Here is a 27,520-nt window from a genome sequence, read left to right on the forward strand (position 1 = left end):
CACTGAACTTTAAAACTAGTAGGCAATTCTGCTTGTTCTATATAGCACAGGTAGAATGATTCTGTAATTCCTTCAAGGCCACAGAGGAAATCTTTGTTAGACATGGAAAATGAACACAGATATTCTAAAATTAAGATCCTGTTTTCAGGGTCATTACTTATAGGATCTCTCCCCTAAGATCATATTCAGTAACAGATGAAAGTACAATGATTAAAAGTTCTTACATTAATCATGAAAGAAAACAATCAGCCAAACCCAGAATATGGGTCATTGTGTAAGAAAACTATCTTATGTTTGACATTTTTCATAGTAAAAAATTTGGGGAAAATACTATTATTACTAAGTTAGAGAAAAAAATGAAGCTAAGTAGACTATGATTACCTCAAAATTAAGCTGGTTACTTCAACTAAAATTTAAACCCAAACCAAAAACAAACAAAAAAAAAAAACAAAAAAAGACCCAGAACAGAGCAAACAAAGAAAACAGTCACACAACCAATAAACACAGAAACTGGCAGGGGTGGACAAAACGTAAACTTTTCCCTAGTTTTAAGAATATAAAATCTTCTCTTCCTCTTTCTACAACAATGAAATAATTATCCAAAGTGTAATCTTTATCTGTGAATGAAAGGCAGCTAACAAACAGGTCAAAGACAACAAAGCCAACACATTTAATTCTTGATTACATTTGAGATTATTTTAAATTTCTGGCTTTCTATTGCCCAGATGGAGCCAAACTATTAAGAGAAGAGAGTTAACTCAAAGTCAGATACGGTTGAACAATCTGTCATACCCGAACTTAAGCACTACTCAGACTAGATCAGCATTTCCAGGCTCCAAGGAATCCCGGGCACTGGCTTGCTATAAGGGCAGAGGCTGAGGAAACGCTAGAGGAGGTCTAACCTGCAGGAGCAGCACCCTGAGGCCTAGCTCCCCAGGCCACAGGCAGCCACACCTCACATCTCTTTGCAGCTTACAGAACTGAATACTGAGGAGGGCAAAGCCCAGCCTATTATTCATTTTCAGGATGCAATAAAAAATGGCATTATGGGGCTTCCCTGGTGGCGCAGTGGTTGAGAGTCCGCCTGCCGATGCAGGGGACACGGGTTCGTGCCCCGGTCCGGGAAAATCCCACATGCTGCGGAGCAGCTGGGCCCGTGAGCCATGGCCGCTGAGCCTGCGCGTCCGGAGCCTGTGCTCCGCAACGGCAGAGGCCACAACAGTGGCCCACGTACCGCAAAAAAGAAAAAAATGGCATTATGTCACATAATTTTGAAATCTAACTTTAGTAGTCATACTTTTTCATGTGGCATTTGATTGGAAGGGGTAGCTCTTTCATCTCAGGTATAAACTTCCAGGGATTCAGACAGTTATTACTCTTTTTATTCTTAGCCACAGACTATGTTCTTATTGTTTCCAGAGTAACAAAAGACCTTATAAGTTCCCAAGTACTCTCAGGTTTAATATAAAACAAGACTTGAAGTAAGGCTGATTAGAGCAAATAATGTGAACAACCCAATAAAGTCATTAATTGAAATTTTTCAATTAAATTATATATATTTAAACAAAGAACTAACAAAGATGCCTGCTATCATCACTATTAATCAGCATCATTCTAGAATCTATTCTACATCAAGAAAAAAGAAGCAAGTGGTACAAATATCAGAAAGGAAGATGAAATTTATTATTTGCACAGGATACAACGGTAAGGTTAGAAAGTCTAAGAAAGCTACAGAAGAATTAAAGAGTGTAAAAAGGGTGGGTGCATACAAGGCAAATACATATGTGTGTGTATATGTACACACACGTCAATACCTTACATTTACATGTAATCAATATCTTAACATTAAACTATGGAAAAAAGAGCATGTTCAAAATGGCAACAAAAACTATAAAGTATTATGACAAACGTGTAAGACATAGCAAAAACATGAAAGCCCTGAATAGACATTTTAAGTTCTAACTCTCAATACCGTAAAGATATAAATTCACTCCAAATTAATCCAAAATTTAACACTTTCTGAAACAAAATTCCAGTGGGCATTTTTTAAAAGCCAAAAAAAAAAAAATCACTCTGAAATTAATCTGGAAAAATAATTGTTCCTAAAACAGAGGAACAAAGTGTGTATACTTGAGTGTTATGTAGTGAGTGGGGCTATTAATATATCAAAAGGTATAAGCTACAGTGATTAAAATCAGATGGTACTTTGTATAGGAATAGACAGGACGATAGAAGGAAATAAGAGTCTAGAAAGAGATCAAGGGATATATGAGAATTTGGTACATGACACAACGGTACCACTTCAAATCAGTGGGGAAGAGATGGGGAGTACTGGAAATAACTAGTTTGAAAAAAACAGATCATTACCTCAATATATTTCAGAAAGAATAAAAATGTTGGGGAGGGGAAAGAACCAGTCCATCAATCATGAACTACTGGAAGAAAAAAAGAAAACTATTTAAGTCTGGTAACATCCAGCATCAGCAAGAGTACAGGGAAATAAATACTGATACATTGTTGGTGCAAGTGTACAATAGTGTTTATATTTTAGACTCAGAAAGTCTATGTATTTATTTTGTGGAAATAAATATACTAACGTGCAAACACAAACTCACCCTCAGTGATTACTGTTTGTAACAACAGAGAATTAGAAACAACCTAAACATATATCAAACAAGGGACTAATTAAATAAAGTGTTACACTTTCAAAGCAAGGGATACTACATAGTGGGGATAAATAATGAAGTAATACAAGTGATGACAGCTAGTATTTCTATGCACAGGTATGTATACCAGGCGTCATTTGATCTCCACAACACTGTATGATGAGATACTATTATTATTCCCATGTTAAGAGATGAGAAAACAGAGGCACAGAAGACTCAAGTAACTTGCCCAGAGTCTGGTTGGCAAAGCTGGGATTTGAACCCAGTCTGGCTGGGCATCCGTGCTCTTTCTTACCAATGATCTTATAGTGCATCTCAAGACACAATGTCCATGGTAGAATATTAGGAGCAAAACAAATAACTACCATGACAAAAACCAATCAGACAAATCCAAAAAACAAAAAAAATGCAAATTGTGGAACACTGTATAGTATGACTTAATATATGTTTGTGCCTGAAAAAAAAATATGAAAGTACAAACTGCCAACAGTGGATGACTGGCTTTCAAAGTTATATAACACAAGGGGTAATGTCAGCAAAGTACTGTTACGTTTTCATTTAGATTACTGTTAGAGTGACTCCAGCAAGCACTTTGGACAAACCACATCTAATTGAACAAAATTAACTAAAAATGACTAAAAAATAAAAATTAATTTTATCCCCCCAAAGTTTGTTACATATAGCGGTCCAAATAGAAAATTAAGGATTGAGGGACTTTCCTGGTGGCACAGTGGGTAAGAATCCACCTGCCAATGCAGGGGACACGGGTTCGAGACCTGGTCCGGGAAGATCACGCATGCCGCGGAGCAAAAAAGCCCGTGCGTCACAACTACTGAGCCTGTGCTCTAGAGACCGCGAGCTGCAACTACTGAGCCCATATGCCACAACTGGTGGAGCCCGCACGCCTACAGCCCGTGTTCCCCAACAAGAGAAGCCACCGCAATGAGAAGCCCGCACACCGCAAGGAAGAGTAGCCCCCGCTCGCCGCAACTAGAGAAAGCCCATGCGCAGCAACGAAGACCGAATGCAGCCAAAAAAAAAGAAGAAAATTAGGATTGAGTCTAGCCACCGGACCAGCATTTTTCAAACTGGGTTTTCAAAATGGGTTTCAACCATTATTAGTCAAGAAACCATTCATTCATTCATTCAGTCAGTCATTCAATAAACATTTACTGAATACTTACTAATACCAGGCACGGTTCTGGGCATTTAAGATACACCTCAGTGAATCAAAAAACCCTGTCCTCATGAAACTGACATTCTAGCTGGGCTGGGGGGTGGTGCAGAGATAACAAACACTATCTCATATTACTATATATATGTTAAAAATTGGTATTATGGAAAAATATTGAGCAGAGTTAGTGGGGAGGGTTTGAGGGCAGGTAGGTTTCAATTTTAAAATAGTTATTAGGCCTCAATGAGATGACATTTGATCAAACATGTGAAGGAGGTAAGAGAGCCATACAAGAACGTAGGAGAAGAACTTTTCCTGAGAGAAAACAATGCATGCAAAGGCCCTACGGTGGGTATATGTCTGGCCTGTTCAAAAAAACAAGGAGGCTGAGGTTACATAAGTGGAAGTCGAGACCGAGTGGTAGGCAATGAAATCAGAGAGAGGGAATGAAGGGCTAGATCATGTATGCTCATTGTATAGATGGTGGTTGTACCCTGAGTGAAAATGGGAGTTTTGAGCAAAGGAGTGACATTATCTGACATATTTTAATAGGATTATTTTGACTGCTATTTTGAGAAAAACCTGTAAGGGAGCATACGTGGAAGCAAGGAAGCCAGTTAGGAGGTGATGGCAATAATCCAGATGAGAGGTGACTGTGCCTTGGACAATGGTGGTACCAGTGAGGGAAGGTGGCAAGAAGAGGTTTGGTTCTTGAAATATTTTGAAGGCAGAACCCAAGTTTTTGGCTTTGAACAATTGGAAGGATAGGGAGACTGCAGGAAGATTCTAAGTTTCAGGGGAAGATGAGGCATTCAATCTTGAACATGTTAGCTATGAGCTGTATATCAGACATCCAAGTGCAGGTGTAAACAGGCAGATGGACATAAGAGTCTGGCACTGAGGAGAAAAGCGTGGGCTCTTGATTAAGCCCTGGGGCACCGTAATGTTAGGGAGCAGAGAAATTACCAAAGACGACTGAGGGGGAGGAGCATGCACTGAGGTAAGAGGAAAACCAAGAGAATCTAGGCCCTAGAAGTCATTAAGGAAGCAGTGATGAACTGTGCTAGATGCTGATAATAGGTTAATGCAAATGAAGACAGAATTGATCATTAGAAACATTTAGCAACATGAGGGTTGCCGGTGACCTTAATCAAAGTATATTGCTAGAGCAGAAAAACCAAATCAGCTAAAGAGAGAAGAGAGGAGAGAAACTGGAGATAGTGTGACGATGCTTTCAAATTTTGGTGGATTCCATCTAGCATTTACTTTAAAAGAAATAGAATAAAATTGAAAAGTAAATACAGTTGTCCCTCGGTATCCATGCGGGATCGGTTCCAGGACCCCTGAAGATATAAATATCCGAGGATGCTCAAGTCCCTTATATTAAATGGCATAATATTTGCACATAACCTACGCATATCCTCCCAGATACTTGGAATCATCTCTAGATTACTTATAATATCTAATACAGTGTAAATGCTATGCACATAATTGCAAATACAATATAAATACTATGTAAATAGTTGCCAGTGCGTAGCAAATTCACACACTTTCTTTTCTACTTTTTAGAACTTCTTGGAATTTTTTTTTTTTTAATATTTTCAATCTGTGGTTGGTTGAATCCATGGATGTGGAACCTGCAGATACAGAGAACAAACTGTACCAAAGTCTAAAAGTTTGAAAGCCAGCACGCTGGACTACTTTAAAGAGAAAAGGAAAAACAAACGCATCTAAGACACGTCTCATTAATGCTGAAAAAGCTATTTATCTTTAACCAACTTGATTAAGTGATATCACTTTTGTGTAAATGGTTTGAAACAGACTGTGATACTTCATGTGGTGAAAGCTTTATAGATTGTTATTTTTAAAAAAAAGTTTCCTTAACTGAGACAGAAAGAGAATCATTTAGCAACCACGTAAAAGCAATCATCCTGCAGGGCAATGAGTGTGCTGCTTCACCATGCAGAAAGGCAACAAGCTCTGGTTAAGTACTGAGTATAGAAACGTCTGATTGAGAACAAGCTAGAAGGAGAAACCGGCCAACCCATGGCTAACGCAAAGGTCTTCCGAATAATGAGTTCTCAAGTTCTAAACAGATACTACCAGTATAAAACAGCTTCCAAAAATATTCAAACACTCAAACCTGCAAATAGATCAACAAAGGCTAGAAGAAAGCAAAACAAAAAGGCTTACCAAAAAACATTCACAGAGACTGTCTTCTTCCAAGACAACACAACAAAGTAATCACATATGATCCTAACAAGTGAAATAGAAACCAAAACTATGCATAATTCCTTTTAACACTGATATTTCATATTAGATGCCACTTCCTCCAAGAAACTGCTCGACCTCCCAAACAGAGGTTAACTGTCCAGTCTTTTAGTTCCTTAGTGCCCTAGACCTCACCCAGCACAGCACTTATTGCTCTGTAATCGACCTGCCTGTCTACTTTTCCACTTTCATCTCCCACTGGGCCAAAATTCAGTGTGGGTAAGGACCCACACTGTGTCCTCTTTGTCATCAGTCAGTGACTGCACGTATCAAGTATTAAAAAAACATTTTTTTAATGGATGAACAAGGCAGTGGCCATGCACTGAAAAAGAATTTCATGACCTAACGTGAAGAATAATTTCTCTATTTTCACGTTGGCTCATGGAGGGGAGCACGTGAAAGGCACGGGGCCCTTTGTGGAACCCCATGCTCTTTTCAGTATGTCAAAATGAATCAAGTTAACGCTACCATATGGTTAGAGACAACTTTAGCAACATAAAATATATACCTATTTTATTGATGTACTACAAAAGTACAATCCTGAGTTCAGGAGAAATACAGTTGTCAAACTCAGGTTGATCAGCAATTTCTGATTTTTTAAATTAATATTTCTTAGCTACCTGTTCATTTTACTAGCAGAAAAGTGGCAGTACGCACTAAATTTTTAATAAAGAAAAACAAAATACAAATGCAGATCTTGTTTCTGTTTATTGAGATAAAAACCATTGTTCACTATTAGCAGTGGAATACCTTAGTCTAGTTTTGGAACTAATTTGAGATCAAGTGCCTAAAGCCATCCAGCTTCTTTTTCTTTGATGGCTTCATTTTTTCCCCTCAATTTTTTGTACCCCTTTATTATTCCCCTTTATTTTCTAGAACAGCGTTTCTCAAAGTGTGGTCCCTGGACCACCTGTCCAAATGTGGTGAAGTGCTTCTTAAATGCAGATTCCTGCTGACCACCACACCCAAGTGCCCAGCAGTCAGATCAGAATCTTTGTGGGGAGGGTAGAAATCTATACATTTAATACCTCGACTGATTCTTACGTACACTAAAGTCTGAAAACCATTACTCCAAAAACAGTGCCACTCAGCATCTTCTGCTTTAAAATGAACTTCAACTGTTTGAATTCAGCTGTTTGATTTTACCAGCAGCACACAGAAGACTGTGGAGGGCCTGATATGATGCAAATTCAGGATTAGCAATCCCTGTTCTAAAAGAAATCACATTTTAGTGGTGCACTCTCATATAGCTTCCGCATGGATAAATCTTGATCATCAAAAGTTAGATTATTGCTATTTAGGAAGCACCTCATATACTGTGGAGCTGTGTCATTTTTCATAACAAGATCTTTAAATATCATCAAAATTTGATCTGCAAAGCCAGGAAACTGCATTATTTAGACTCTAAATCTCTAACCTCTTTGAACTAAGCTAAAGTGATCACATGTGAATATTATTACTTGAGTCATTTTTTTTAACTCAATGAAAGCTGAGCTGACCTGCTAATATATTACTGTTTAACTCAAAAGCCTTATTCAGGAATTAGAATAATCTCTTTCAGCCTAACGTAAATTCCCTCAGCTATCACTCAACTTCAATTTACAAATGTGTTTCTATGGGAAGCTCATAAGGTTGCACTTGGGATAAGCAGACTAGACACTGTGGCTCCTTTCATGTACATGCCTGCACACTGGGCCAAGATGACTAGTGTCAAGATGGGAGGGGGTCTGAGGCCACAGAAGCTTGCCCTGCTGGCTCATTTTGAAATTTTGGGGGCTTCCCTGGTGGCGCAGTGGTTGAGAGTCCGCCTGCCGATGCAGGGGACACGGGTTCGTGCCCCAGTCCGGGAAGATCCCACATGCCGCGGAGCGGCTGGGCCCGTGAGCCATGGCCGCTGAGCCTGCGCGTCCGGAGCCTGTGCTCCGCAACGGGGGAGGCCACAACAGTGAGAGGCCCATGTACCGCAAAAAAAAATAAAATAAATAAGAAATTAAAATAAATACAATACAATACAATAAATAAAATTTTGGGTACGCTCTCATCATGGACTACTGGCCACAAACCCATATAAATTTCTTTTTACTCTCGAATAATTGGAATACCAGGGCTGAAAAACTGACTGAACTTCGTTTGAAGATTCAGATTTAAATTCCAGCTCTGCCAACTGCAGAAGAGTCACTCAATGGTTCTGGCTTTGGTTTCCTATTGGGGAAAAACAATGGGATAACTCTAGATGAGGGATTTTCAGTTGACGGGGTGGGGGGCACAGTAAATTCTCCTAAGAAGAGGGGCACACTTTTCATTACCCCCCAGTCTAAGAACCATTGCTGTGGTGCTCCACTGGCCCTGCTGGCAGAGGCCGTGTGCTTCGGTCCAGCTGAGCCCTCATGGGCCTGTAAGTTGAGGACTTCATGATTTATGTCAACCCGTGAAACCTTATTACTGAAGCATGGTTTTTCGAATTTTAAAAATTATCTGTCTACTGTTGGATTTTTAGGTGGCTGTCTAGAAATTTTCTCCATTAGAAAAAAGGTCAATGTTTCCTCTTAATGTCTTTCATGCCTGACCAGGAAAAGCCACTCACCCAGCTCAATGCTCGGTTAGAGTAATTTTTACCCCATTCTGTTCCCAAATTGTGTTTTAACTTAAATATACCCTTATATAATGACACGCAGTTGAGTGAAAATTAACCAACTCATATCCTGTAAAAGAATGTGGTCTTCATGCTCCAAGAGTTGACTGAGAGAGCAAAGGTCATGGAAGACATGCAGAACCATTGTACTCCTGTCAGATTATGACATATTATAAATGCATGCTCTCATGCCACGGTGCAACTGAGCCCACGCGCCACAACTACTGAGCCCGCGTGCCTCAACTAGAGAGCCTGCGTGAGGCAAAGTACAAAGCCCACACACTCTGGAACCCACACGCCACAACTACAGAGCCCAAGTACCCTGGAACCCATGCGCCACAACTAGAGAGAGAAAACCCGCACACCACAGCTAGAGAGAAGCCCACACGCCGCAACAGAAAGAGCCTGTGTGCCGCAACAAAGATTCCCGTGTGCCACAATGAAGACCTGACGCAGCCAAAAAAAATAAAAAAGTTAAAAAAAAAATGCATGCTCTCCACACATCAGTGTCTGCTGCCTACATTTTAAAATAACTGTGATGTAAAATTCTATAGGTCTTTTTCCACTCATGAATACTTGACATTTTTCAACATTATTACAAGTTCCTTGTAAATATTTCTTAATTGAGATATAACTGACATATAACACATTAGTTACTGGTATACAATACAATATATGTATATTTTGTGAAATGATCACCACAATAGGTCTAGTTAACATCTGTCAACTCATGTAGTTACAATTTGTTTCTTTTGATGAGAACTTTTAAGATCTACTCTCTTAGCAACTCTCAAAATACACGATACAATATTATTGACTATAGTCACCCTGCTGTACATTACATTCCCAGGGTTTATTTATTTTACAACTGGAAGTCTGTACCTTTTGACCACCACCAATTTTGCCCACCCCCCCACCTCTGGCAACCACCAATCTGTCCTCTGTATCTATGAGTTCAGTGTTATGGCAGGATTTCCTTCTTTTTATTTCTGAATAATACACACACACACACACACACACACACACACACATCTTGCTTATCCATTCATCCACTGATGGACACTTAGGTTGCTTCCATGTCTTGGCTATTGTAAACAATGTTGTAATAAACATAGGGGTACAGATATCCTTTTGAGTTAGTGCTTTTGTTTCCTTCTGATAAATACCCAGAAGTGGGATTGCTGGGTCATAAAGTAGCTCTATTTTTAATTTTTTGAGGAACTTCCACAGTCTTCCATAGTGGCTGCACCAATTTACATTCCGACCAACTGGGTACAAGTGTTCCCTTTTCTCCACACCCTCATCAACACTTGTTTTTTTGTTTGTTTGTTTGAAATAAATTTATTTAGTTATTTTTGGCTGTGTTGGGTCTTCTTTGTTGGGTCTTTGTTGCTGCACATGGGCTTTCTCTAGTTGTGGCGAGCGGGGTCTTCTCTTCATTGTGGTACACGGGTTTCTCACTGCAGTAGCTTCTCATTTCGGAGCTTGGGCTCTAGGCGTGCGGGCTTCGGTAGTTGTGGCATGTGGGCTCAGTAGCTGTGGCTCGCACACCCTAGAGCGCAGGCTCAGTAGCTGTGGCGCACAGGCTTAGTTGCTCCACAGCATGTGGGATCTTCCCAGATCAGGGCTTGAACCCGTGTCCCCTGCATTGGTAGGCAGATTCTTAACTACTGTGCCACCGGGAAGTCCAACACGTGTTATTTCTTGTCTTTTTGATGATAGCCATTCTGACAGGCAATATCTTATTGTGGTTTTGATTTGCATTTCCTTGATGATTAATGATGTTTAGCACCTTTTCATATACCTGTTGGCCATCTGTATGTCCTCTTTGGAGAAATGTCTATTCATATCCTCTGCTCATTTCTTCATCAGATTTTTTTTTCTATTGTGTTGTGTGAGTTCTCTATACAATTTAGATATTAACCCCTCATCAGATATATGATTTACAAATATTTTCTCCCATTCTGTAGGATGCCTTTTCATTTTGCTGATGGTTTCCTTAACTGTGCAGAAGCTTTTGTTTGATGTAGTCCCACTTGCTTACTTTTGCGTTTTTGCCTTTTTTGGTGTCAAAGCCAAAAAAACACTGCCAAGACCAATGTCAAGGAGCTTACCACTTATGTTTTCTTATATTTTTATGATTTCAAGTCTTTAATCCATTTTGAGTTGATTTTTATGTATGGTGGAATACAGTGGTCCAGTTTTCCCAGCATCGTTTATTGAAGACTGTCCTTTCCCCATTGTATATTCTTGGCTCCTCTGTCATAAATTAATTGCCCATGTAAACATGGGTTTACTTCTGGGTTCTCTACTCTGCTCCATTCATCTATGTGTCTGTTTTCAGGCCAATATCATACTGTTTTGATTACTATAGCTCTGTAATGTAGTCCGAAATCAGGAAGCATGATGCCTCCACCTGTGTTCTTCCTCAAAACTGTTTTGGTTCTTCAGGGTCTTTTGTGGTTCCACACAAATGTCAGGAATTAAGTACTTTTTAATAGTCAAAAAATATTTCAACAAGTAGATCTATGGTTATTTAAACATGTCAGTTTCCAGATAAAATGGATTTTTCAAGAGAAATATTGCCATTAAAGTACTTCTTAACAAAAATTTCAAATTGGAAATGTTACTAGACTATGTTTCTAACAGCTCCTTAGTTTTTCTTTCCAAATTAACATTCAGTGATCATTTTAACCTTATTTTCTCTTATGACTTCAATTATTTGACGACACATGACAAGAATGTCTGGTTTCCTAAATTCAGATGTTTCCTACTTAGAATGCCTAAACTGATGAGTGTCCCTGACTTTTTCTCCACATCTAATCTGTACAAAGGGGAAAAGAAGAATTCTAGTTTGGAGGTTGCCAGATTCCTTTCTCTCTTGTAGTTCCCAGACTCTTGCCTGCCCTTGCTGTAGCAGCTATTGTATGTTTGATCCTTAGTGTTTTTAATATTCCTATGTTTCTGACCTCAGCTTAGCAAAATGACAGAAACTTTGCTTTCTGTTCATTGCTTCTGCTTTACTCAGATCCCCACATCCCTATTTTAGAGCTTAGCAAAGAACAGTGGAAAGTATAACAGCTTTGAAGTCAGACCTGGATTAGAATCCTGGTTCCATCAACAACTATGAGATCTCAGGCAAATCACTTAAACCCTCTCTATGCTTCAGGTTCCTCGGCTGTAAAGTGTGGCTAACAGTGTCTGCCACAGATATGCACTGAGTATTAGACTCAGTACTACTCAGGAAAATGTACTGAAAGTGCCCAACACAGCGTGGCACACAGCAAGCCTTCATAAACCCTGGTTACTACTGTTCAATAGTGCATACCATTACTATTATTGCTCACATTTCCTTACCCTAATTTGGAACTGGCATTCTTGATCCCTGACTTGAACCCCAAGATTGCCAGTGCCAGGGAGATGCAGAAGGAGAAGAACAAGTCCCTCCCTGACAAAGAAATCTACAAATTTGGAAATACCCAACTGGAAAAGGAAGGCAATTACTAATCACGAAGGTTAAAGAGGAAACCCAGCAAGAATCAACTGGGTGCTTGAGATAAGTATGTTGACTTGAATAGAAAACAAAAGAAGCCTCAGAAACATTCCAGTTGAAGTATATAAATACATAGAAATCTGTTATTGGCATTTAAAAAAATGAAATAAAACATAGCTTTTCAGTGGCAATGAGGAGTTATTTTTCCAGATAGCATAAAATTAGTTTCCTATCTTAAGCTGCACCTGCTAGATTACTAACATTTGTATTATTAAGTCTCCGGACTTAAAGTGCTTTTAATGTGAATTTTCCTCCTACTGTGCCCATCTGTTCTTTTCTTGTGGGCCCAGGGGAAGCCAAGACTTAATAAATATTCAGTTCTCAGACTTCTTTATGATATTTTCATATAAGCATTTATATCCACTGAAGAAAATTATAAGACTGTGTTCAGAAACTTAACTCCACTTGATTTCCTTTTTCTCACTATCCAAGTGGTCATTATTTTTATGAGAGACTAAGAAGTCACCATACATGGGCCTCCCTGGTGGCGCAAGTGGTTGAGAGTCCGCCTGCCGATGCAGGGGATACGGGTTCGTGCCCCGGTCTGGGAGGATCCCATATGCCGCGGAGCGGCTGGGCCCGTGAGCCGTGGCCGCTGGGCCTGCGCGTCCGGAGCCTGTGCTCCGCAACGGGGGAGGCCACAACAGTGAGAGGCCCGCATACCGCAAAAAAAAAAAAAAAAAAAAAAAAGAAGTCACCATACATATAAGAAGTAAAGCCAAGGAAAACAAATAATTTTAACTTTAAAAGGTAAATTTGTCAGGGATAATAAGTGATCTTTGATATCTGATAACACCAAGATATCTTATTTATCCATATAATATTAGACAAATAATTTATAACTTAGCCAATATTAAATTAATGTGGAGAGAGCCAGCTCAGTGGATAGAGCCAGTTCAGGTGGGAGAAGGCATCAAGGCCACTGCCTACCGGTAGCTGCTCCTCATCGAGGTCAGCCGTGGCCTCCTTCACAGGATGCATTTCACCCAGTGATGCTGCTCCTCTGCCCAACCAGGTCAGGGCCATGTGAGCTTGCTTTCCATGACCACCTTCCCTACCATGACAGCAAGCTGGCTGGATGGAAATGATCCATACCTAAGTTCTCCCTGTGTAGTGTCAATATTTCACTAAATAAACACTCATTTTACTTAAAAAATCAAAAGTTCAAAAACAAGGTAAAACCAGCAAAGAAATGGATGGTTGCTACACTAAAAACACTATAAGCTACAAACATAAATTCAAGACATATACAAATATTAGCTACAACATGGTTACTTATGAAACTCCTTGGCAGGCAGAGTTCTGGAGGCAGGTGTTACTTATTGGCAGGCTTAGAGCAGACAAAAAAGGAAAAAAACAAACTACCTCAGCAGCTGCAAAGCCGATGCATACTCCTCTGAATCCCCTATGTTCTTTTCTAAACACGTGCAGTACAGCTCTCTGATCTGGAAGTGAACAGCACACTTGTGAGGAATCAAAAGTGATCTCCTAAGTTTGCACACTACGTTTGGAAAAATCATAAATGGTCAAGTCAAAAAAAATAATGTCATTAAAAACAGCCACTTTCTGTAGATGACAACAGACTTGGCATATATCACATGGATCAGGCATTTACATAAAACACCATTCACATGAAAGCAAAATGAGACCATATTGGGATTGACTGATATCACCGGTCACTTTGCAATAAGAAAATTATTTAAATGATGATGTGATTACTAAAAAGGTTTAATGGCAGAAAATGTCTTATAAACAAGTCATTCTTACATATTTATATTTGTTCTCTAAACCTTTGAGTTAAGGATGCAAAGATTTAGGAATACAGAATTCTTCCATTGCATTCACTTGACAGGTGGTTCATAGGTTTATGCTATGACACGAAGGCCAGCAGAGCATAATTTTGCAAGGAGCAAATTCTTAAACTGCCTCCCTTTAGCTCTGGGTGTAATGCAAGGTTAACCATTAAAGGGTCTCAAACAGGGCCTCCCTGGTGGCGCAAGTGGTTGAGAGTCCGCCTGCCGATGCAGGGGATACGGGTTCGTGCCCCGGTCTGGGAGGATCCCATGTGCCGCGGAGCGGCTGGGCCCGTGAGCCATGGCCGCTGAGCCTGCGCGTCCGGAGCCTGTGCTCCGCAACGGGGGAGGCCACAACAGTGAGAGGCCCGCATACCGCAAAAAAAAAAAAAAAAAAAAAGGGTCTCAAACAGATTCCTTTTTCCATTTCACTAAAGTGGAGGATCAGCTCTCTCAGTATAAGTGACAAAGAAATGTTAAAGAAAAAAAGTTTAAATGCCTTAGCACATGCACATTGGAGAGAAAGCAACACCACTTGGATTCATGTGGCTGTTTCTAGTTGTGGCCATCAGACAAAAAATACTGTTTCAATAACGAGTAAAGTATACAGCTGGAATGGATTTAGACTGCGTACTCACTGCAAGATTTGGATCCATTTCAAATTCTGATGCCTGAATGCTACCAAACTCAAAGCAAAAAACCACTAATATTCCTACTTTGTAGATTCCAAATGAGTAAGTTCTGGTTACCTGTCGACCCAGTGGGTACTTGGGAAGAGAAGAGGTGAACTGATGAAGACATCTCAAAACCAGGAAGTAATTTGTATGGTAAACATGCAGGTTTTCTAGTAATGACTGTGTTTCCTCCTAAAAAAAAAAAAAAATCATAGAATACATTACAAATATGTAAGCCAGCAATTAAAAGAATAAAATACTAAAATCTAATTCATGGGTATATATATATATAAAATTTCTAGAAAACTGGTGAGAGAAGATTCAGAATTACAAATTAACCTTAATCCTGAGAATTTTTAATGCACACAAAATCTAGGATAAAGACTGGATATTTTGTATTTAGTGTCAAGTCTGGAGATATTTCACACACACCAAAATTAATATTGTAATTTAATTTCCTCCTATCTACAGCACTGCCACAATAACTTGGCCCCCCAAAATACAAGTGTGCAAAAGAGCGCCCGCTGGATGCCTGCCCATGCTAGCCACCTGGTGTGTACCACAGCAAGGTATGCCCATCACCCTCTACCTCACTGCCATCAGAAGGGTGAGGAGATCACCAGAGCGCCCACTACCAATGTAATTAATAGTTGCTGAGGTTCCGCTTAAGATGTATGCATGCTTTTCTTAAAGTCCTGGTAAAGTTGTGTTTGAAAGGGAAGAAGGAGAGACTGTAGAAGAAAGACTGCAGGTGTAAACCTCTGCTTTTAGCTGGGAATCTCCAATACTGGTTTAGTCACTTTACCAACTAAGGGGAAAAAAAGTGAAAAAGAGGAATGTGAAGCCAACAAGCGTTATAATTTAGAATCCAACAAGTATGATATGGCAGATAGTGTCTTAAGAAACCTATGGGATGACTGAGCTCACAAATCAATTTCAAAAGGTTTTTCTTGGGGGCGGAGGGTAGTTGGAAGTGATTATGTTTTCTAGAACCTTCTGAAATGGTTTAGAAATGATTTTAAAACACTACATCCTATCAAGCATTTTTCAGGCCTCAAATACTTTTATCACGGCTTATTTCTGTAACATTTTCTTAAGAGGATTATGATCTGTGGCATAGTCTTCAAATTTTTTTCTCCAATGAGAAGTCAAATAAAGGACTTTAACTACTGAGCTGTGTTTTTTTTCAGTAATATCTTGCAGATACCCATTATTTTCAGTGGTCAGCCATGCAGAAAATAATACCTCAGATATCAATAAATTCAAGCAAATCCAACATATATAAACCAACAAATCTGATATATTTCCCTAAACTCTAACTCAGGAATCAATTCCTTGGTCAGCGATCTATGGACCATTACCTGAAAGCATAGGGCAAATGAAAGAAAAGCTTTTAGTATCAAAATGTTTTCCCACCAGTATCCGAGTTAGTTGGAATTTCAAAAATCTAGGTCTCCTATCATAACAAAGGGTATTTTAACCACCACTGGCAAGGTATACTTTAATTCTATTTTCACTGTAAGCTATGACAGAGACTGCATAAAGCCACTAACTGTTTGCCTTGGTGTGTGACTAAACAGCTTTTAAACAGGGGCAATGTTCTGGAGAAAAAGGAATCTATTACTGAATAATAATCATACTTCTTGCTGCTTCATGCACTACCTATTACTTTTGCTTTGTGGAGTAACTGTAAATACAAATAACTAGGTGATACAGTAGAAATGAATGCCATCTTCACTGAATTTACTTGTATGTGGAGAGAAAAGAAATACTTGACACAGTATGGGCAATGTTACACGCTCAAGGAACTATATGCCCTGGAATAAGTGTGAGAGGAGGGATACGAACATGTTTTCTCCCATTTGGTCTTGGTCTCTTCACACTTCCCACTGTGGATCACATGCCTGTGCTGAGTGGAATGCTAGCATTTAAAAAACATTTTGTTTGGTTTTGTTCCTATAATATGGCAGACTATTTCATGTGAGGAAATGGAGTTCTGGTTGCAACGTTGGAAATAAAACCGGCTACATGGGACTTAACTGAGAGAAGATCTGTGATATCTTTCTAAGAGATTTTCAGGAGTAATTCTGACCATCCCAAATCTTTGCTTTATGTGCTGACTTTAGAACCTAATCTCCATATAAGAAAGATTCCACTGTTATTTATATCTGTGTGCTTATCAGCTGCAGCAGGAAACATCACAAATGACTAACTTTTTCACGTAACCTGTTCTCTAAGTCCTCTGTCTTACTGAGATACCTATCTGCAAATGCCTTTATCTATGCAGGGCAACAATCCTAATGCACTTCAGGAACACTTTTTCATAAACTTAAGTCTGGTTTTGATGTATGAGAAAATTTCCCACTTAATAAACACATTACAGCAGCATCACACTACGCTCATGCAAAAGCAAAGCCTGTTGAAACAGTACTCCTGTTTTCCATGCATTAAACTTTTCCTCGGGCATCCTTTCTGTACCGTAGTCGTAGCTGCCATAATTGTGTTTAGGATGGTCCTTTTCAACAGAGATACACTGCCTAGAAATATTTATTATTTCCCAAAGAGATATGTTTTCTTCTCTTCTTGAACCATGAAGACCTCTTGGTCTCTACTGATCTTTGAAACAGATACAGGAACAGTGTGCTGTAAGAAAAACAGAGCAGAAACAACCTCCTTGCTCTTCCTCAAACGTTCCAGACATGCTCCAACCTCAGGTCTTTCCCACTGACTGTTGCTCTGCTTGGGACTCTTCCTACAGATTCCTGCGTGGCAAGCTCTACAACTTCCTCTTTATTAAAAAGTCACCTTCTTGGTGAGGCTCTTATTTAAAATTTCAATCCCACTCCCCATGCACACCGTCCATATTCCCTTTCTTTCACTGTTTTCACCTTAGCAATTATCACTAACATAGATATTTTACCTACTCAACTTGGTAACAGATAAGCTCCACGAAGGCAGGGGGTTTTGACTGTTTTGTTCAGTCCTGTACTAGATTAATACCTGGCATACAGCAGTCACTCAAAAAATACTTGTTGAATGAGGAAGTGCATGAATGAATGGAGGCCAACACGCAGTCTCTCTCCTAAAGAAAAGCAACCGCTTTTGTCTTGCTGGGTGTGGGCCAGACTTAACTAATTTTTCAAAAGAAGACAAAAGTCTGAATTTGTGATGTAAAATACCTCAATTTGTAAATGTTGCCTCAGATTAAAAACAAAAACCACTATGGACCTAAAAAATCACATTTATAACGGGCTGTCAGGTGCCAGTCAATCTGTAATACACCCTTTTAAATCAGCCATCTCCAATCACATCAATTCTGTCATTCATGTATTATTGTTTACTTACATGACAAGGCCTCTATCATTACTGATCTAGTTACTTTTTTTTGGAGAAGCCAATGACTATGTAAAACTTAAATATACATATAGGTAAAGAAAACGAGTAGAATTGCATTTGCCATGATGCTTAGTTTCTGCATTTATTTCTCTTCTTATTTCCACAGTATTTATCACTTTCATGTCTAGAATTGTATGCATGGGGTGAAGAGTGATCTCAAGAAGATTACACGGAAGTATGTAAAAGTGACTACATTTCTGCAATTTATTCCTTTCAGATCATTAAAAGCTGGTAAAACAAACATATTGAATTTTTGGATGAAAACGCATCAGCTGTCCAAGAACACAGCATTTTCTTATTTATCATCTTTATAGAACTAAGTGTTATTTTTCTCATCAGAGAGAAATTTTGGCTGACAGTGTTTCCCAGATCACATGGCAGCTACCTAGAGAACAGCAAACCACCGTTTTCTCCCAGCTCTTGAGTGGCGCGAGGGCCAGTCCTCTCATCTGTCTCAGGCTTCTGTCCTGCATACTCCTACCCCAGCGTTTACATCAGACGCACGTGAGGAAGGGCTTGGATTTGAAGTGTCAAGTCCTCACACACGACTAGGCTAGCGCCTAGCTTGTTTGATCACGTTTGGTAGTTTGTTTGCAGTGGTTTTCTTTTTTCCTTCTCTTTTCCTTTTATTATTAATAAATCTATTATTCATAGGTTTCCCCCTTCCTTCTGCCCTTTGGTTCTGCCAAAAGAAACAGAAGAGGCATGGGCAAAGGTGAAAGGCAGGTCTGCAACAAACACACGATAAGCATACTAAATGGTGACCAGAAGTCCCTGCCCTACCACTAACTTGCTCTGTGATTTCAGATATTTCACTTCCTTTCTCCTGGCTGCACTTCCTCACTTGTAAAATCAGCATGCTGAATCAGATTATCTTTGTAATAGTAATATATTACAACTCTAAGACATTCTCTTACTTCCCACTCTCAATGGAGTTAACATCTAGTTGGGCACATAGGCATAGTGGCATGAAACATTAAAAGTCAGAATAATAAAACTTCAACTGTCACCTGCAAGAGACTGAATCTAAGTTTTCTACATACCATGAAGTTTAACCCTTTAAGGGCTGAGAACATGCCACATAGTTTTAAGTAAGATTTGAATAAAAATACATAAGTTGATTCTCTTAGATGAAGTACTTGGAATTAGTCACTCATTAAATATACTGAGGATAATGTAATTTCTTGGCAAGACAGGACCAACATGAATAGCAAATCATTACTAGTAATATAGAATGTGGTCGGTGTAGAGAGCACAAGATTAAAATGGGCCTAATCTTAGATATGGTATTGGGACAATGCATAAAAACCACTAATTGGGAAAAGCTGTTAATATTCTCCCCCCCCACACCCAAAACATTTGCTCATGGAAAGGAAGAGAATTTTTCACTATTAAAAATCTTTCCAGGGGGCTTCCCTGGTGGCGCAGTGGTTGAGAGTCCGCCTGCCGACGCGGGGGACGCGGGTTCGTGCCCCGGTCTGGGAAGATCCCACATGCCGCGGAGCGGCTGGGCCCGTGAGCCATGGCCGCTGAGCCTGCGCGTCCGGAGCCTGTGCTCCGCAACGGGAGAGGCCACAACAGTGAGAGGCCCGCGTACCGCAAAAAAAAAAAAAAAAATCTTTCCAGGGACTTCCCTGGTGGTCCAGTGGTTAAAGACTTCACGCTCCCAATGCAGGGGGCCCAGGTTCACCCCTGGTCAGGGAACTAGATCCCACATGCCACAACTAAAAGATCCCACATGCCACAACTAAAAGATCCCACATGCCACAACTAAAAGATCCCGCATGCTGCAACTAAGACCTGGCACAGTCAAAAAAAAAAAAAAAAAAAAAAATCTTTCCAGTATTTCAAGAACTAGGGTTTTTTTATTATAGGATAATGATAACAGTTACACAAATGTGATATGACGCCAAAATCTTCTTCAAAGCTCTCCTTAATACCTGACTTGAAACAAAATTTCAGGCACAAGCAAGAGTAAAAATTGTATCTCTGTAATTATGGTGAATTTGAAAGTCCTGTTTAAGGCACTTTTGACAACTCTATTTCTCATGAAATGTAGTTTCATAAATTAAAGATTTAAGTTAAAAAAAAAAGAAAGCTTGATTACTAAAGCAGTACTATGGGGCAAAACCATGGTAAAAATATATCTAGTCACTATTCCTATTTCACTTAAAACTTACAGCTGTTTACCTTAATATTTTACCAAATTTAATTTCAATTAAATTTACGCACTAAAATGAAATTTTAATGAGGAATCTAAACGATTTAAGCAGTCAGAAAAAAATATTATTAATCTGTTTAATGAACAAGTAAATACAATCTTAGCATTCTAGAGCCAAAAGGAACTTTAAAGATTATTTGGTTAAACTTCTATTGAAGGCTTTGAAAGCTACTGAGTTATCAGAAGTTTGAATTAATGGGAGCTTGAGCAAGCTTATTCTGCTTAAACTTACAAGAACTTGATTGTTGATTACCAGAGTACACGTTCTGGCCATTGTACCTAGCTGCACTGTACAACTGTTCAAGGACAGACTACTCAGAAATGAGAAAATGCACAGAATCTAACTTTCATCAGTTGTATGATGAAAGAGTAAAGATTCTAAGGTCCCACCTTAGTTTGAACTTCTTAGTGAATCTTCTACAAATGTACATGATTAGGTTAGCTAAATTTTTAAACTTACAAGTACATAAAAAAAATTCATTCCTTAAGTTTATGAAATACAAAGCTGGTACACAATTTTAAAGCAATATCTATGAAACTAAGGGTCCATAATTTTAAGGGAGTTGATTTTTTTTTTGTCTTTTTGGGTTTTTTTTAACATCTTGATTCCAGTCAGAAGATAATTGAGATGAATCATTTGTTTAGGTTGGAATTTAGTAGCTTAGTTCTACACTTAAGAAAACAGGGTAAGGGAAACAATAAATAATGTTTCCTTCTAGGGAGTCAGTCTAATTCAGTGGTTCTTAAAGAATGGTCTCCAGACCAGCAGCATCAGCATTATCTGGGACCTTGCTAGAAATGCAAATCCCTGGGGCCCAGCACAGGACTACAAAATCAGAAACTCTGGGGATGGAGCCCAGATATCTGTTTTAACAAGTCCTCCAAAAGTGATTCTGATGTATGCTAAGGTCTGAGAATCACTCATTTGGTTTATCAGAGTAGAAAGCAAACTAGACTTCTAGGGCAGAAACAATCTTAATATAAAGAGTATAAATTTCTCTCAATAACGCTATGAGGTCTATGTCTTAGAAATCTGAATGTAGAAAATGGGCACAAGATGATCAATTCTAACAGTAGGTAAGTCTATATAACTATATAATCTATATGACTGTATAACAGAGTATTATATATAGTATGTATGTTATAGAATATATAAAACAGTATATTTATATTGGTCTTAATTTTTATCATAGTGAAAAATAAATAGTAACAATATGATTTACATTTATAAGTTTTATTATTCTATTTGTTTTTAACTCACTCTCACTTGCTGAACAGGCTTTGATTATCACTAATCCTATGAGGAAATCATACTAAGAAATTATCATCCAATTTCAGAGATAAGGAAATCGAGGCTTAAATAGGGTAAGTGATTTCCTTAAGTACATATCATTGATGAGCAGCTAGAGTTCAAACACAAGATTTCTGAGGTCAAGATCAGGATCTTCCCCTGTATCATGCAGTACCATATTATTGATTATCATATGGAGTTTCTTTTAATTTTTTTTTATTGTAGAAAAATATAAATTATCATGTATTTTAAAACAAAACTATAAAAAGAGAAAAAGAAAAGCATTATAAGAATAAAATAGTCAAAGATACTTTTGCTCTAAACCAGAAAAATCAACATATTGATTAATTTTTTTCAGAGATATCTTCTGTCTTTTGAATTTACCAGGTAGCCTGCAGACGACTTTTTCAGGTTAAGGGTACAAATCTTTGTGCTCCTTCGTATTTCTTACTATGTAAGTCTCAGGAAAATATGCCTCTAAATGATTAAATATGCGATCCCAAAATGAATACAGCAAGGATAATAACAAACAGGGCCGGTAAGTGCAACAAATACAAGCACAGTATAAATAAATGCTTAGAAAATACACAAAAAGTTACTGAAAAGCAAAGCTAAATGTCAGGCTATTTCTGTAACAGACCAGCCTAGACATTCTCTCCCTTTGTTATCTCAATGGTTAAAGGTACTCTTTAAAAATCTATTCCTTAGGACTTCCCTGGTGGCACAGTGGTTAAGAATCCGCCTGCCAATGCAGGGGACACGGGTTCGAGCCCTGTTCCAAGAAGATCCCACATGCCATGGAGCAACTAAGCCCGTGCGCCACAACTACTGAGCCTGCACACCACAACTACTGAAGCCCGCGCACCTAGAGCCCGTGCTCTGTAACAAGAGAAGCCACCGCAATGAGGAGCCCGTGCACCCAACAAAGAGTAGCCCCTGCTCACCACAACTAGAGAAAGCCTGCGCAGCAATGAAGACCCAACACAGCCAAAAATAAATAAATAAAATAAATTAATTAAAAAAAAATCTATTCCTGGCTTCTGAAAATACTCTTGACAGAAAGTTCTAGCAGGAAATGCACTTGGCAACTAGCTGACTCAGCACAGAGCTAATCTACCTAATCTTGAAAAACTCAATAAACATGCACACATCCTCTCCCACTGATTCTTAAGTTTCTTCTCTACTGAAATAGCCTACATTAGGGTTTGAAGACTTCCTATACTGCTCTGAAAAGATTACAGAGATTATTAAAATGATTATTAAACCCAATCTAGAAGTGATTAATATATTATGGCTCAGTGTGGACTCTACCTCAGAAGTAACATTTAATAAAAGCCACTCTCCATTGTAATTATGTATGCCATAATTCTCTGCGTGCAGCAATGAAGACCCAATGCAGCCCAAAATCAATCAATTTATTAAAAAAAACAAAGGAGGTAAATTAGTATTTACCTATATAGAACACATGCCCTCTAGGAACTAATATTCTTTTATTTAAAATTTGAAAATAGTTTGTATCAGTAAAACCCACAGAGCACTAGGGCTTAACTTCAATCTCATCTTAATTTTATTACAATTTTCTAATAACTTTTTCCTTAAAAAGTTATAAAGAGTATGAAAATAAGTGTGACATTATGCATTCTAATTGTAAGGGACTTGTTAAATAAATGAAGGTAAATTCATTCAATAAAATAGGATGCCACTCTCACAACTACATGTAAAAGAATAAAATTAGAACATTCTATAACACCACATACAAAAATAAACTCAAAATGGATTAAAGGCCTAAATGTAAGACTGAAACCCATAAAACTCCTAGAAGAAAACGTAGGCAGAACACTGACAATTCGCAGCAATATTTGTTTGGATCTGTCTCCTAAGGCAAAGGAAACAAAAGCAAAAATAAACAAATGGGACCTAATTAAACTTAAAATCTTTCACACAGCAAAGGAAACCATCAACAAAATAAAAAGACAACTTACTGAATGGGAGTAAATAATTGCAAATTATATTATTGATAAGGGATTAATATCCAGCATATATAAACAACTCACATAACTCAACTTCAAAAAACAAACAACCTGATTAAAAAATGGGCAGAACTGAATACACATTTTTCCAAAGAGGAAATGCAGGTGGCCAACAGGCACATGCAAAGACGCTCAACATTGCTAATCATCCAGAAAATGAAAATCAAAACCACAATGAGATATCACCTCACACCCATCAGAATGTCTATCATCAAAAAGAACACAAATAACAAATGTTGGCAAGGATGTGGAGAAAAGTTAACCCTCTTGTACACTGTTGGTGGGAATGTAAATTGGTTCAGCCACTGTGGAAAGCAGTATGCAGGGTTCTCAAAAAACTAAAAATAGAACTACCATATGACCCAGCAATACCACTCCTGGATATATATTGGAAAAAACCAAAAACACTAATTTGAAAAGATACATGCACCCAATGTTCATAGCAGCATTATTTACAATTGCCAATATATTGGCACCTAAGTGTCCATCAACAGATGACTGGATAAAGAAGATGTGGTGAATATATATACAGTGGGAATACTACTCAGCCGTAAGAAAGAATGAAATTTTACCATTTGCAACAACATGGATCGACTTGGAGGGTATTATGCTAAGTGAAATATGTCTGACAAAGACAAATACTGTATGATATCACTTAGGTAGAATCTAAAAAATAAAACAAACTCGTGAATATAACAAAAAAGAAACAGACTCACAGATACGGTTACCAGTAGGGTAAGGGTAGGGGGTAGGGGCAGGACAGGGGTAGGGGATTAAGAGATACAAACTACTATGTATAAAATAAATAAGCTACAAGGATATGTTTGTACAACACAGGGAATATGGCCAATATTTTATAATAACTATAAATGGAGTATAGCCTTTAAAAATTGTGAATCACTGTATGGTGTATACCTGAAACTTATATAATATTGTATATCAACTATATCACAACAAAAAAAGGTAATCTAAAAAAATAATAATACAATGCCACTCTTTAGTACTGATATAAAATGATTTCCAAGATTAAGTGCAAAACAAAACAAGGTACAGAATAGTATATATACTTATCTTCTGTAAGACAGAGGAGTAAATCCCCAAAATATATATAATTACTTGTATATGTGGAGAATATCTCTAGAATAATACATAAGAAACTAGTAACACTGGCTGTATCCAGGGAGGGTAAGTGGGTAGTTGGAGAACAAAGGTGGAAGGGAGTCTTTTCACTGTATATTAACTTTGCCTTTTGAATTATATACCATGTCCAAGTATTACTTATTTTAGAAAGAAAAAAAAAAACTCCCTCTTTTGATATTCCCTATGTTGTATGGCTAACTCATCATTTTCTAAGCTCATTACTTCTTTCCCGGCACTATATTATCAATATGTAATGACATTTTTTTCAAATCAAATCAATACCCACTTAGCAGTGGGTCTCTAAGCTGCATGGCTTCTATGTGTTTTTATTTATGACAGCCTTTACAAGAACACTAAAATGAGACCACATACAGATTCCAAAACTGCTGTGTGGAAAGAAAGCTGAGATCTGCAAGTGTTTTCAAAACAGACTACAGGAGAAACCTCATGTTCCAGTTTTATTACTTGATTAAAAAAAAAAGTCTTCCTTTTAAAATTGAAGTTTTGTGTCACCTTTAATAGTCACATTCCTATACAATTATCAAGATCCAATACTTCATTGTGCAAAGCATATTAGGATGTACGAATTTTTTTAAATAAAATTAACTCAATAAATTTTATGTGCGTGTTCTTTTCCATGAAGAAGAAAAAGAGAATAACACTGAAACAAATATATCCATGTTCCTACCTTCAAAAATCTCTCATTGGTCAACAGTGCAACTTGCTTTTCTGAAGCTTGCTTTTCCACGTACCTAAAATTTTTACCATCCCATACACAAAAAGAGAAAATTAGAATTCTAAATATTTGAATAGTATATGGAAAAAATGAACTACGTAGATTGGTGGCCACATTCTTTTATTTCTTCTCAAACATAAGTTCAAGATGACAGTCATGGTTTATGGTAATTTTTAACTCCTTAAATCAGCTGCATTTCACAGTCTAGGGGTCTAATAATAAACAAAAGCCATGAACTCCAGAAACAGGAAATGTTATTTATAAAAAGTAACTCTGGAGAACCTGCAAATTATGTCCCCTTGTAAAAATATTTTTCTTTATGCCAAGTGTTCAAATCCAACAAAGAAATGTCTCAATTAAAAACAAAAGTGTTTTATTTTGCTCTAAACAAAGAAGTTATTTTTCCCTCTACCCACTTCAAAAATAACTGGGTCTGAGATCCCTTATTTTGCCCCAAACTCTTTTATAAGATGTGTTAAATATGTACTTCTTTTTTTTACCTCCTAAACGATGGAAGACGTCGGATGTTTTCACATTGATTATCTGATAAAAAATTTATTCTTCTCTTGGCTTCTGGGAGATTACAGCACAGAACACTGAGGGGCTGGGAATAGAAATGTTCTAATAGAGAAAGCTGAAAGAAATGTGAAAATTAAATATATTTGCTGTATTTTGACAGTAAATCTTTTGCCCTACGCTTGCTCAATTTTAAGGTTTTTTTTAAACAGCAAAAATATTTATGGCACTAATATATTTAATAATGTCACAATAGCAATGCAAATAATGCACAAATGGCTATATACTTTGAATATTTTAAGACTCCAATTTTGTCGACAAGGTCAGAAAATTGTAATGTCTGAAGTAGAAACTAAAAGAAACTAATATAAATAACTTAGCTATCTACAGGAGCAACTCACTTACAATAACAGTAAATGTGGTGGGGATGTGACTGCGGTGTGACCTCATAGCCTAACAGATGCTCAAATACTCATAAGAAAATACCAATCTAGAATCAGTGTAAAAACCGGTCTGCTAAATAAATAAAAATGCTACAGTAGCAGAAATTTTGCCTACTGATAAAAAACAATATGAAAAACGAGGGACATCCAAAGAAAATGTATCTTTTAAAATTCAGTTTTATTTCATGGAGGAAAAGATGGTACAGTATCTGGTAGATACATGTATTCCAGTCTAGAATGCTGTCGTCTCTGCAGTACAAGGGTGACTGATTCTCCAGATCCTACCATAACTTATAAGATATATTTTACAAGACTATCCACATGTTAAAAGCTCTGAATCTAAGCAAGCTTCTCATGACCCGTTTGGTTTTTCCAGATACCTTGTACCAGAGACAGTTCCCTAGATAGTGGCCAAAACACATCCTGGTCCCTGGAAAATAGCATTCTGCAACACAAATTAATAAATTAACATGCTAGCTTATATATCAGTCTTAAGGTATTTGAGCTTGATCCTTCCTGGGTAAACTGATAATGAATTTCTGAGCCTGTAGAGCTGAAGACCAGATATCCAAGGCAAGAGGATATCCTCCAAAACAGTCCAAAATACTCCATCCTCCAAAATAAGGCTATAAGGCAAAGGGCCAGCCTAACTTAGAAACAAGTACAAAATAGAAAGCAACTGTTCATGCCAGGTGCTGAAGTATTTTTGCACATATCAACATGATCTTATTTCTTACTTATATATTTCCAATTATATTAATGTGATAATATTTATTCCAATGTTAACAATACTTTTTAAACATGAGAAAAGTGAAAACCAAACACGATAACGGACTTGCTGGGGAGGAGGAATGGGACTAAGTCACATGAGTTACAGTAGAGTTATATATAGGACAAGAACCCAGTAATACTTAACTATTTGGTACAAGTGTGTTCCCAATATTTGGGTCAATTAACAAGTTGGTTAACATATCCACCTAATAA

The 27,520-nt window shown here is 37.9% G+C and overlaps 1 protein-coding gene across 4 annotated transcripts in view; it reads right to left on the reverse strand.

Annotated features, from left to right (window-relative positions):
- ORC3 (origin recognition complex subunit 3) overlaps positions 1-27,520 on the reverse strand; it is a 61,912-nt gene that overhangs the window by 13,773 nt on the left and 20,619 nt on the right. For all 4 annotated transcript variants that reach the window (XM_060114299.1, XM_060114298.1, XM_060114297.1 and 1 more), the window contains exons 10-13: positions 26,078-26,211; positions 25,530-25,593; positions 14,839-14,955; positions 13,662-13,741 (exon numbers count right to left, since the gene is read on the reverse strand). In XM_060114299.1, the coding sequence (XP_059970282.1) occupies positions 13,662-13,741; positions 14,839-14,955; positions 25,530-25,593; positions 26,078-26,211 (395 nt within the window). The remainder of the gene's footprint in view (positions 1-13,661; positions 13,742-14,838; positions 14,956-25,529; positions 25,594-26,077; positions 26,212-27,520) is intronic.

The sequence above is a fragment of the Mesoplodon densirostris genome, chromosome 12, assembly GCF_025265405.1.
Source record: "Mesoplodon densirostris isolate mMesDen1 chromosome 12, mMesDen1 primary haplotype, whole genome shotgun sequence".
Classification (NCBI taxonomy): Eukaryota; Metazoa; Chordata; class Mammalia; order Artiodactyla; family Ziphiidae; genus Mesoplodon; species Mesoplodon densirostris.